A 13,391-nucleotide genomic window follows, 5' to 3' on the forward strand; every position below is an offset into this window, starting at 1 on the left:
GCTGTTCTTCTTGTTTATATATAGTTGCTGGGGGATATCCTGGGGGGTATTCCAAATATGTGGTTTAGTGACAAACCTGGGAAAGTTTACTCAGAGCAAGTGGTAAACCTAATAGAAGAGCCCCGTTATTATTTCAGAAAATGTATTCCGGTTCTAACAATGATACTTCAGCAATTAAAACCTGATGGACCACCAAAACTCAGACAGACATAACACGATCAATAACTGATCTCCAGATCTGAAAACATTTGGGTGTTCTGATCAATTCTTCAAATGTGAGTTCATCTGGCAAAAAGCCACTACTGGAAAAAGTGTATTAGACAAAAGCTAAATGTTTTCACTTGAATACAGACGCTGGGGAGCTGGTTTTATGTACTGATCATTTTAAATAAGAGGGTTCTGTAACGTTTCACCATATGTATACCTCAGCACTTATGAATGCCTTTCTGAACCCTGTCTGCAACTATCATTCATACTGTGCGTGGTGATGGATCAGTGTGCATGTCTGGGGACGTATCTGGAGTTGATTATTTTGTTTTGCAGGCATCGTGAATGCTGCTGTAACCAGGAAGATAATGTCCAGCAAGAAGTGTTCCCAGACACAGTACTCAAGAGGTGAAGACATAGGCCTACCAACCAAACAAAGATGCAGCTGGTGACGTTCAACCAGCTGAACATCTGAGTCCACACCTCTACAACATTAAATGTGTTTGCTTCAATGCTACCAGCTTCTAAGACTAGAAGCATGGAAAAATGACACAAAAATACTGTTTGTGAACCGTGAATGTTCCTTAAACAGCAGACTGGTTTTATACCTGAAATTCAATGCTTTGGAATTGTGTTTCACATGGTGCCTGCTATCCATCTGTTGGTCCTTCTGTGACTTGCTCTTTTTTGTTGAAATATTTATAGAATATCCACACCACCTTTTGACATAGTGGTGTGCATACTCTACTCAAATGGGCCAGTGATCCACTGAACCTCATATCAATGGGTATTTTGGCAAAATGTTACATTCTGTGGAAAAAATACATGATTGATACAAGAATGATTCTATCGCCATCTAATGGTGAGGAAAAAAAGCAGCTTAGCCTTGAATAAAAAAAAAACATAGGCCTACTTTACATAACGTTAGAACACTTTGAAGAGAATGATGTTTTGTTTGTTTCTATCAGACTCAAAAGTCCTTGGATTAGGCCTATATGGCTGACCTACTCTGACACGTAAGGGGTAAGAGAACAGACAGGCACGTTCAAACTAATGACTATAGTTAGTAACTTTTCCAGCAGCTGCTGAACAAAAACAAAACAACATCTTAACTCTGACTTGTACTCCAAAGTCGTGGATAGGGGCGCTTTATGTGGGAGGATTCGCAAGAGTCCAGCAACAGTTATCGCTAACGTTAGTTCTATCAATACAATTAGCTGTCACTATTTACAACATATCTTTCAGTGGTCTGCAATGTTGTTCATCGTTATTTGAAAGGCCCAGAGGTACGCGGGGTATCGACATGCTTTTCATTTTAAGATAGCTTTGCATTTCTCAAACGTTATTAAAATGAAAATTGTAGTTATAAGGTGATTTAGCTGATAGCTAACGTTAGCTAACATAGTCGACTTGGCTACAAATGTTGCACGTCAGATTTGGCAACGTTAGTTAGCTGGCTAGCTAACTATATTAGCTGGCTAATGTCAAAACTGTCATCCACGTCTTTGGGGTTCTCTCTGTCAACCGAAATGTGTAACATACGCAGGTTAATGACAATGTATCTAACTTATTCTAAATCAAGAGTGGTTCGTGCTTTGGTTAGTACAACTGATGGCTAACCCAATTCGTTTCTGGCAGGCTCGTAACGTAAAGTTAGCGATAGCATACCAAACGTACTCCAAAGTAACGCGGCTGGCTAACGTTAGCTATCGCTAACTTTGCTGCTATTCTCTACAGATAGAACTGTACTGGCGTTATCGGCCAAAAGCCATTCGTACAAAACATTGACAATTGTTGATTGATTGTGCAAATATCTTCCTTTCATCTGAGCCCAACGTGTCGTAGTTTTGGCAAAGATTTAAATGTCGCGGTTACTTCTTTGTGGCGAAGTGACGCGGGTGGTCATAGCTAATCACCTCACCGTATTTTTACAAGGTTGCCAGAGTTCCGGAACTCGGGCTTATTTACTGGGTTTTATGCATTTATCCTTCTCACAAAAGGTAACCAAATGGTACACGTCCCCGTAATCACTAAATAGCTTTAAGGGAAGAGATGTACAATTACATAACACTTGTAGGATGGTAAATCTTAAACGAGATGGCCACTCATGAAAGGTTACCATGGTAACGAACTGTAAATCGGCTCAACCATACAATTTTACGTCGCCCCTGCATGCACTTTTCAGTGTCTTGAATGTGGCTATGCTAGCTATCTAATCTTTTCTACCAATTGAACAGGTTGCGGTTAGTATTAGCATTGTAATATTTCCAATGCCATAACTAACACAAATTATGGAAACCACATGTTGCTTTGATGGCAGCTATGTTTAAAGGTAAGTTTGACGAGTAACTTTAAACTGATAGATAGCTAGGATAGCTTAGCTATAACGTTAACCCTTAATATGATATGACGTCTAACATTGGCAAGCGCTTTGTTTTCCTTTCTTGGGTGATGTTGCCATTTAACTAAACGTATCCCTCATCTGTGCGTTAACGTTAGCTAGATAGCGGCAGACCTGGTAACATTAGCTATCTGATACTGATTTTGTAGCTAACGTTAACATTACCAATGGAAGATGAGGTTAGCTTGGTTCATCAATGTGAGCTTGAACGATGATCAATACAAACATTAGTTAGGATAAATTACACAGCAACTCTCTTGCTAATCAGCTGTACCTTAATTAAGTATTAAGTTTAGGCATTGGTGCAAACCCCCTTTCTCTGATACTAGCTGCAAAATAAAAAATAAAAGGCAAAACATTAAGATAGCCAACGGTAGCTAGATGGCCAGGTAGCTGACTTTACCAAACTCATCAACAGAGATTATTTCGGAATGTGCAAGACAGCTATCCGTAGCTAGCTTCTTAACATAATTAAAACTATCAACTAACATTGTTGCATGTTTCATTTACTCGCTTGCTTGATGTACAAGCCAACTAAGAGGACTTAAAATGAGCTAGCTAGCGATAGACACCGGCTTGCAAGGATTTAGTATCTAATGACGATGACAAAACGTTGGCATTTCTATCTTAGTGTTACTTTGCTATCTGATTGGGTTTTATGGCGTACTGGCAAGTGAACCATTAGTGGTACAGCCAACTCCAATGGTGATTTTGTTAGCTTGTAGCTATATATATTCATCAGCAACTTCTTCGATCCGTCATGCACATGACTGAGACATTGTCAAATGGCTTAAGCCGATTTTCTCACTTTATTTTTAGGGATGCGAAAGACTCCTAAGGTGATCATCCTACTGCACATGCGTGTCAGGTAGATTTCCTGCAAGGCGATGCAGTCTTGCAGTCAGCTGCAGAGTCGTGCACAATGAAGAAAATATTCCAATTTACCAAAAAGAAGAAAAACTTCTCCCCCAGTGCGTCTGAAACAGCAAGTGTGTTATCGGTCGGTTATGAACTGAAGGAGAAAGATTTGGGAAAGGTGCACAAGGCTGCCGTGGCTGGGGATGTATCGAAGTTAAAACAGCTTGCAAAGAAAAATGATCTAAACCAGCTCGACAAAGAAAATAGGTAAGTTCTATCCAAATGTATTGAGGCATATTGGCACCTGTTCTTTCATCTTCTGCAGTCTGGCACTTATCGAGCTGGAATAAGACAGACATGTGTTATATGTCTAAGTATTTGTATAGAACTTGGGAAAAATGTACCTTTACTTTCACACAGTCAGTAGGGCTGCTGCTTTAAGACATTGCAACAGCTTTGTGTCAGCAAAGCTTTGGTGTTAAATGGACATGACACCATGCATTAACGAGAGCGTACGAGGAACTTAAGTCTTGTGCCTGAATTACATGTCAGTTCAATTACATGTGGCCATCTCCAGCTGTTATAGATGAGGTGTAAAAACAGTATTGTATACAGCATTCTAGTTAAACATTTAAACATTTAAATACAGTTTTAACAATGATATAAAAAGTAGGACAAACCTTAGCCATAGTTCACACTGGATGGTGTATCTGGTCAACAGGAAAAGTAAATTTCCTCTCCAGAACTCTTCAAAGACGTTTAAGTCATCAACATATTTATTTTTTCTACTTGTTTAATGGCATGAGAAACATTCACTGATGTTTTTACATTCTGTAATGCAGTCAAGGTATTCCAAAAATGTTTCCCTCCTCAATTTGTCCACAGAACTGCACTTCATATTGCTTGTGTCAATGGCCATACAGAAGTGGTCCAGTTCCTGGTGGAGACCAAAGTGAAACTTAACCTATGTGACAATCAAAACCGGTCCGCCTTGATGAAGGTATGGTTTAACTGAAAGAGAAAGAAAATAATAAGCCTGCTGAAGTAATCAAAGCAAAGGATTCAGTGTAATCTTGTCATGATTAGATTACATTACATGTTGCATATTTCCATGGTTTAGATTCTGCTGTGTTTGCTCTGTCAACTTGCATAAGGGCTCAACTATACCCCCAAAAGATATATGAATGTAAAATTGTAGCACGGTATTTCTAAATAAAATCTTGTAATAGGGACCACAAAAATGTAGAAGTGATGGGAGTGCAACAAGTTTACAGAAGTACAGTTCACAGTTTTTCAGCAGTCGACGTTGACAGTAGGCCCAGGCTTTGTTTGTCAGCATAGATAGAATTAATTGATTATGTGTGTTTTTGATGTGTAACCTTTGCCCTAGTGTGACTTAACGTTTATCACTGGCGATTGCACAAACCATCATTGCTCAACCACCAGTGTAATTTGGTTGCGATTAATCTACGGTTTACCGGCAGAATTAATGCGACACAACATTGAAAACAGGGAGCCACTCCAACACATCTAATTAAGGACCCTTTCAATGACAGACCAATGGCATTGTTTAGTGACTGACGTGACATGAAGATGCTACATACCGACATTATTACTGCCTATGGTCGTTACTCTATGGTAACTCTAGAGGAGAGCTGGTGCCGGTGCTGGTGCTTGAGTCATAGTAGAGGAAATGCTAATCTCGATTTTACGATTTTTCACATCGTTCAAAAACTCAAGTTAATCTAACTAATTTAATATATCGCCCAGCCCTTGTTGCTCAGATTGTAAATATAAAATCCTCAATGATCAGTTTAAGTCTCTAAATGAGACAATTATATATTGTGGAAATATCCCCATCCGTATGTGGTACTGTGCACGTGTAACCTAATGTGTTTGGCAGGCGGTGCAGTGCCAGCAGGACCGCTGTGTAGCCCTCCTGCTTGAGCACGAGGCTGATCCCAATCTCGTGGACATCAATGGGAACACAGCGCTGCACCTGGCAGCACGGATCCCCTCGCTCTCCGTTGGCGTCCTGCTTCTGGAGCACGAGGCCAACATCAACGCACAGAATAAGGTGAGGCAGGTGCTCAAGTGGAGAGGACACCTCAGCAGGACTCCGGATTAGATTAAGAGTGGATCCAGGATTCTTCCTGGATCAAAAAGGTTAACATATATAAGATAAGATAAGATAAACCTTTATTAATCCCCGTAGAGAAAATGCAGGTGTAATAGCATCAAGGAGAGTTACAGGCAAGAGTGGGTTACAAGGTAATAGGAATAAAATATATAAATAAAAATAAAGATAAGAGCAGGGATTGGTGTTGGAGGATGCCTAGTCTGAACAAGGTTCATAATTAAGGAACAGAGTAATGAGGTATCCCATTTGCTTATCCAGGAAAAGTTTTTTTTTTTTTTTTTTTCTAGTAGAAAATGTTTATTGTGAGATTGAATATATTAATTCATCAGTTTCCTCACAGTGAACAGATTTTGATGCACCAGATCACAGCTTGTATGTCTTGTAAGGGTTTTGTATTAGTCCGATGTATTCTTCCCTTTATGAAATCATAGGATTATGGTAGTTCTCATCTACTTTTATACTTTAATCAAGAGTGATGCACCTGAGTAAAATACAAGCTTGTCGCTTTGCATTCATACGTTTCTTTGTAGAAGTGCCAAGAATTGATGCACACTACTTCCTCTGTCACAGAAGGCTAACCAAGTTTAGGTGTCAGTCACATTTAAGTAAGGCACTAGTGATGGGCCTAACATGGGCTTTAATGCTTTGGCAGCCTAAAGTTTCAAGGAATCAAATTCAGAGTCAAGATTAAGGCTTATGTTAAGACTTCTGAAATGCCTTGGATACAAAACCTTTTCCCTTAAAACAATTGTATATCAGTTAAACAAATCCTTGGACACAGTGGATGCTTTTGGTTCAGATGAAGGAATAACTGTTACTGTTGATCTTTAGGATGGAAACTCTCCGTTGATTTTGTCTGTGGAGGAGAACCATCCTGAGATGACTGAGCTCCTTCTGAAGGAGGGTGGGGATGTCGACCTCATTAACCTGGAGCACCGGTAAGGCATCAGTCACAAAAGGGGTCTGTTCGTGAAGATGACATTTTTTTTCTTCTTTTCTTTCAATTGGTTTGTTGAAATGTAAATCACCTAAGATTCCTTCCGTTGTAGGTCAGCTTTGATGATGGCCTCTTGCAATGGACAAATCAGTATGGTTCGACTTCTCTTGCAATACGATGCTGATATCACAATCAAGGACGATAAAGGGTGGACATCTGATGACTATGCAGTAATGAATGGACATCACGCGTGAGTGAAATTATCATTAAGGGTCATCTCGCTGGTGGTAACCATCTGCAGAACCTGTCAACAGTAACAGTATTATTTTTGTCAGTTTCAGGTGTGATTTGATTTCCATGTCAGCGTTCAAGGTTGGATAGTGTATGAAAACAGGACAGGATATGAACAACAGCTTTGTGCATTTTAAATGTTTGGTTCAAAATCAGGTCAGGTGTAAGACAAAACATAGGTCAGGACTTTGTTTATACAACTAACTGAAACTCCAACCAACAACACTTACCAAGTGATCTTAATGTACACATTAACCTCCTTGCCCCTTACCTCAGTTAATTATCCACAATAAACAATAAAGCTACTTTGACTTTGACTTATCCTTAATGGATTATAGTTAGAATGATTGAGACAGTGCTTCTGAGCTAAGTGTTTCACGTCCAAAATAAGACCTGGAAATGTACCATAAAAGAATGAGTGCAGTCATAGAGTGCATGTACAGGTTAGAGTAAGAGAAAGCCAAGTTGTCATTTATATTCTTTTTTCTTGAAGGTGCTCACATTTGATCATCGAGCACGGGACAAAGCGCAAGTTTGTGCACTCTCCGTCCCAACACAACTCCAGTAAGAAGAAAAGAACATCCATGCTGGGTAGTGTGTCTGGTGACATGGAGGCAGGCTTCTCATTAGGCGGCCCAGCCACTGACAAAGATGGTGAGCAGTTCCAAAAGTTTGTCGTCCCCCCCCCAATCAATGTTATATGTAAGTATTTAGTTGGTGCCCGTAGTCATGGTTACTTTGATCATCTGTCATACATACATCAGTGTGTTGTATCTGAAATCATTGGATTGTTTCATTTACCCCTCATGCTCTGCCACATGACTGGATGTAGAGCTCCAGCTGTCAGGAGCAATGGCAGCAGGGAGAGGTATTAATGGCAGTTGTGACATTTGATGAAGAAACACTAGATCAGACGCAGCATGACTTACAATTAACATTTGGCAATGATTGGTTTTACTGAACACGCAACTTTGGATGTGTCTGTAAGAGTAGAGGTTACTGAATTTGGTAATTATGAGAGATCTGATCTAGTTTCTCTCAATCTTTGTTCATGGTTTTATTTTAACCAGGGAGTTGGGGGTGTTGAATTGTGTTCAACACATATTTATGTTTACAGACACTGAAGACAACTCTCACACAGACTCCATTAGTAGGTACGTGTTTTTGAAGAGGGTTTTTGTCACATGCATTGTTATGGAATTGTTCTTCAACTGTGACAATGATATCAAATTGATTATGAAACTCGTTCTCCAAAAAGGGCATCAAAAAGTGGCCCTGCAGACTCCTGGCCATCTTCAGATGAAGATGATGCATTGGATCTTAGTCCAAAGGTCAGACTTTACAAGACTTCATGTTTTAATAAATTCCCTCGCTTACTTTGCAGTGAATTAATTCTGTTTTTATTTGCAGAAACCGCAAAAGGTTAACCTTAAGAAACTCCTGAGTGCCTCGAAGAAAGACAGGACTGAAGGTAATTATCAGTGTTCTGTGGATGTAGACGTTCTGTAGACTGTGACTGTGGCTTTAATATCTCACCCCTATCCCGTAGTCTTGGCTGACCCTGACAGATCTTGGAGTGAGTCCGAGCGTGGGAGCGTTGATGGAGCAGAAAGCAACCCACCCCCCCTTAGGGCCCCTCTGCTGAACAGCACTCCCAAGCACCCAGTAGCACCCTCTCCCTTTTCCAAACCTCCCCAGATGACCTCTGTCCCTGTCAACCACTCCCAAAAGGTAAAGTCCCTGTAGTGCCCTCCCTCTGCCTCTGGTCTCCTTCTTTTGCACTCACTCTCTGCTTTTCTATTCTCCTTTTCCCACATCGTATTCAAACTTATCCTGATTGGACAGTCAGTGGGGCTGATGTCTCAGAGCAGCCTTCTGGCAGCAAGCGAGCTGGTGATTCTGCTGGGGAGGAAAGCCTAGAGGAAGAGGAGGAGGATGATGATGACGACGAGGATGAGGATGATGACGATGATGAAGAAGAGGAGGACGACGAGGAAGAAGATGACGAAGAAGATGGCGAAGAAGAGGACGAGGAAGATGAAGACGAGGAGGAGGATGAGGGTGATGAAGAAGCGGAAGAAGAGGATGAGGAGGATGTTGACGGACAGGAAGAGGCAAACATTGCTACAGGTGGTATTGAAAATGTAGCTGTGCCAAAACCGTCTTCACCGGAAGGTGCTGATTTCATCCCTTCTCTCCAAATTGAGAAGGATGATGACGATTTCAGAGACACGACAACAGTGACTACAGAGGAAGCTGCTGAAAGAATTTCACCTGCTGAAAGAATGTCACCTGCTGAAAGAATGTCACCTGCTGAAAGATTGTCACCTGCTAAAAAAACGTCACCTGCTGAAAGAATTTCACCTGCTGAAAGAATTTTACCTGCTGGGATTGAACAAAATGAAAATGAAGACATGTTGACTGACGGTCAGAATTGTGGGATTGCAGGTAATATCGATTTAGATGAGGATTGTGTTGTCTCAGCCATCAGGGTAGAATCAAGGCTTTCCTTTGAGGACGAATGTGAAGAGTTTTCAGACCATGAAGGATCAAATCTAGGCTCCCCAGCAGATATTACACCAACACGGAGCATGTGTGGCACACCTCAGAACAAGGGAAGTGACGAAGAAGAAGAGGATGATGATTGGGAAGATGATGAAGAAGATGATGAACTTTTGAGAATTGGGAAGAATGAAGTGAATCCTGTAATTTCCCACATTGACTCTGATGTCCCTGATGTGGCATCTCAGACAGGTGAAGAACCAAGCACAGTGGTTAGACGAGACTCAAAAGATGTTAAAAACTCCGACGGGGATGCAGAAAATGAGGATGAAAAAGATTTACAGTGTGATGATTTGGAACAAAGGGATATATCAGTAATTGCAGATCCCTCAGCAGAATCAAAAACAATGTTAGGCTTAGATAAATCCAGATCTCCAGTTGTCTCTTCAAGAGATGATGAAGGTGAAATGTCTGGGGGTTTAGTAAAGGTAAACTTTCTGGCTGCATTGCTCAAAAAGCGTGATGAACATAGTGGGTCTCAGGAGGACAGCTGGGGAGATGAAGGAGCCACTCCAGCACATGACGACCAAGGTGACCTTCAGCACAGCCTAGATGAGGTATCTAAACCCACATGTAATACTGAGCAGAGGCTGGAGGAAGATGTGGCTGAGGATGGCTGCAGGTCAAGTCCAATGATTCTTCATAAGCAATCACCACAACCTACAGATGCTGTGTCTCCAGTTCTAGATGAGCCAGATGGGAAGTCAGTCCAATGTAGTGAAAGCATGCCCGTGTCAATGATTTCTGAAGATGTTGAGGACGTTGCTGAGGATTTTCCTACTGATGAAAAGGATGTTCAAGAAATTGAGGATCAGGCCTTGCATGACAAAGGTGACGTTAAGAGTGAGGACTCTGACAGTGAAGTGCAACAAATGGAGTATGACTTTGCAAGCGGCACAATTAAAGTTATCCAAGATGCAAGTTATGAAGATGATTCTGACAGTACATTGGATGTACATCCTGAAGATGTGGATGATGACATGGACATCACTCCTACAAACCCCAAATTGTTTGGGCCTAAAGATGAGTTTGATAATGAAAGCTTAAACTCAGATCCTGATGATAAAGCTCCTCGGCCAGACCATACAGGTCTTGATACACAGGTGAAGAAAATAGTTGCCGTGTTTGAAGGAGCAGGAGCAAACATGAGAACATTTCAGGCTTTGGACAAGGATCACGCCCAAACCTCTTCACGAAGAGCTAGTCCTTTTGGGCAAAATCCAGAGATACGTATATCTGAACTCTCAGCAGCTGAAGCACAGGGTTGTCCTGTATCTGCTGTTGGTGGGCTAACAGAGCAGGAACCGATTCCTCAGACAGTCATTGATGATGTTGAAGTTGACGACCTGTTTGAGGACAACAGGCCCCGTGTTGTGGTTGAGGAGGTGGAAGAGCTGGAGGAGAAAAGAATGAAGTCTGTTGCAGATGTTAGTTTATCTGAGGCAGGATCAATGCAGGTACTAAAAGAGAGAGAGGGAGAGGAGCATTATTAAGTTTTTGTTTAATTCTTTGTATCAGATACATCATAAGAAAGATTGATTGTCCAAATCAGAGAAAAACAGTTTCCCGTTTTCATCTCTTCAACTCTTTCATCCTACTCATACACAATTATATTTGTTACTCATCATTGACAATTGTTTGGTGAAATAACAAAATGCTTACTTAACAAGCGTCTGGAAAAATAGTGTGTACTTGACTGTTTGGCCCGCACCAAGTAAAACATGCACAATATGTCAGAATTCAGCGCTCACAGAGCTGTGTACGTCCTAGACTTTGGTTTACAGAACATGTCGAAACTGGAAAGATGTGTCTAGTTTTATCCATACAAATGTATACATTAATTTAAACGATTTTAACGTAAGGCTGCAACATGACAAAATGTGAAAAAAGTGGATGGGTCTGATTACTTTCTGAATGCACTGGATATACAGGTAGTTTACCTGGAGAGGAATTAGAGGTAGGAAGAAGCGAAATGTTTGTGAAATCTCATTTTGCTTTTAATTCAGTTTTATGCAACACCTTTATACAACGCCACTTGAAAAGACCATTGTTTCAAGGTGTTACAGAACCTGTTTGAACAGTAAATAGATGTAACAGAGTTATTTTTCCCAAAATTAGAAGTTTGTAATCCATTTGTTATGTTCTAACAGCTGTATAATTGTCTCCAAATAGGGAAATGTTTCCATGGATGAAGATGATGAGGATGAGGATGATGATGAAGAGGAGGAGGAAGTAGAAGAGGGAGATGATGTGAAGTCAAACCCTGAGAAAGAGTCTGAAGCTGGATGTGGTCCTGACACTTCAGTGATGGGGAATGAAGCCTCTCCACAACACCAACAAAGGGGTGAGTATCTCTGTTTATTCTCCACATTTTCTATTTTTATGTTGCATGCTAGAAACAGTGGGTAATATTATGTCAAATCCATATCATGATAATACCACAATCCCCTTGATTATGACAAAATAACCATCACTGAAAGTCTAATTATTGCATTATAGTACATGTACTAAATACAAATGTTGTGTTTTCGTTTTATTTTAAAAAAATCTGCTGAAAGATGATAAAATATATTATAAATTAATAAAGGAAATTGATGTCATAGATAGAAATGGAAAATTCATGGAAACAGGAAGGTTTGTCCATTACTCTACCAGCCTCGGTGTTGTTTTATTCTAGATTTTCTGTCTGAGTTGGGTTTGGAAAAAGGAGATGGAGAGGATGATTCGCCCTGGGACTCGGAGGTATTTATCTTCTTTGTAAATGTGCTAACCACACTTTTCATTATTAAATAATTCCAGCAGTATGCTCCAATCACTCACTACCGTCTGTTCCCAGTCTGCCTCCGAGAGTCCAACGAAACGGCACGCCGGCGGTCCCAGCTCTCCTGCCAAGACACACAACACCATGTCCAATATTGCAGAGAATAGTGAAGGTAATTTTGGCCTACCTACAATAATATTCTGAGCTCAGTTTCTTGAGTTCTATAATACAAGCTTCATCATTTCTGCTCTCATTCCATGCTTCCAGCAATCTTAGGTATAAAGTATATAAATGACTATATTTAATTTAGAAACACCAAATTTGTATGTATTTTTTTCTTTCATACTACAGTTCTTTATGATGTCATTAATATTTTAAATGCTTTAAAAGTTCATAACTGTACATTTTAAACTGCCTCTACGCCATTTTAAACTCTCTCTTATTTTACTTACTCAACTTATCTTTTTGTAGACCTGTTATACGTTCCCTCTTTCATGAGAGAATCAAGGAATAGTAATCTAAAGACATGGGGAAGTGTAGGCAGGCCTGCAAGGAAGAGGGAGAAGGGTAGGAGCATTTCAGCTCTGGCCATTTGCATCCAATGACTGCATGAAACATAAAAAAAAAAAACTAACCATAAGCCATAACCCCACGCATATACACCGTCTCTTGCATGAATTCATGTGAAGGACCACAGGCTTCCTGCATTGTTCTTGTCTCTTGGCTGCTAATTGTGAAATGTTAACGAGTGTTAAAGGCCCCGTCACACCATAACGTTCTTGTCAACGTTCTATGGCGTTAGAGGAAACGTTGATAATCGTCCACAGTCGCTGGTATAGCACCAGAAGAGCGTTGTGTTAAAGCTGGTGAATGCTGTAATCGTCAGTAATCGTCGGTGATCGGCGGAGAACGCTGGTCCGAAAATACATTTTTGAACATGCACAAAAGTTCTCATGGAGACCAGCGTTCTTCAACGTTTAATTTAAACGCTGGAGAACTTTCGTGGAACGTTTTATTAACTTTGCACGCGTTTGGCTATCGTAGTCAGTCGTTGGGTAGGGTGGACTGAGTACAGTTGATGCACCCGAAATAACTTATGTGCGCAGCAATCCTGAGACGTGATTTTTAGTTTGGACATGCCTACTAACGTCCTCCTTGATCCCGGGAAATTTGAGCACCTAACCCATCTCTCATACAAAGATATCGGCGAAAGTTCTTTCACCAAGGGAAGATC

The 13,391-nt window shown here is 40.6% G+C and overlaps 1 protein-coding gene across 15 annotated transcripts in view; it reads left to right on the plus strand.

Annotated features, from left to right (window-relative positions):
• Positions 1 to 1,090: 1,090 nt before the first annotated feature.
• Positions 1,091 to 13,391, plus strand: part of si:ch211-272n13.3 (ankyrin repeat domain-containing protein 26) — a 32,993-nt gene continuing 20,692 nt past the window's right edge. For 4 of the 15 annotated variants that reach the window (XR_004163419.2, XM_031564943.2, XM_031564950.2 and 1 more), the window contains exons 1-15: positions 2,560 to 3,733; positions 4,352 to 4,466; positions 5,370 to 5,543; positions 6,438 to 6,544; positions 6,656 to 6,793; positions 7,328 to 7,488; positions 7,667 to 7,702; positions 7,952 to 7,988; positions 8,093 to 8,165; positions 8,245 to 8,305; positions 8,680 to 10,853; positions 11,569 to 11,740; positions 12,074 to 12,138; positions 12,233 to 12,329; positions 12,629 to 12,724. Coding sequence is in view for 14 of the 15 variants with exons in the window: in XM_031564943.2 (XP_031420803.1) it covers positions 3,531 to 3,733; positions 4,352 to 4,466; positions 5,370 to 5,543; positions 6,438 to 6,544; positions 6,656 to 6,793; positions 7,328 to 7,488; positions 7,667 to 7,702; positions 7,952 to 7,988; positions 8,093 to 8,165; positions 8,245 to 8,305; positions 8,680 to 10,853; positions 11,569 to 11,740; positions 12,074 to 12,138; positions 12,233 to 12,329; positions 12,629 to 12,724 (3,709 nt within the window). In the remaining variant the exon portion in view is untranslated. The other 11 variants (XM_031564956.2, XM_031564955.2, XM_031564945.2 and 8 more) reach the window with 10 other exon arrangements.

Source organism: Clupea harengus, chromosome 3 (assembly GCF_900700415.2).
Source record: "Clupea harengus chromosome 3, Ch_v2.0.2, whole genome shotgun sequence".
NCBI lineage: Eukaryota > Metazoa > Chordata > Actinopteri > Clupeiformes > Clupeidae > Clupea > Clupea harengus.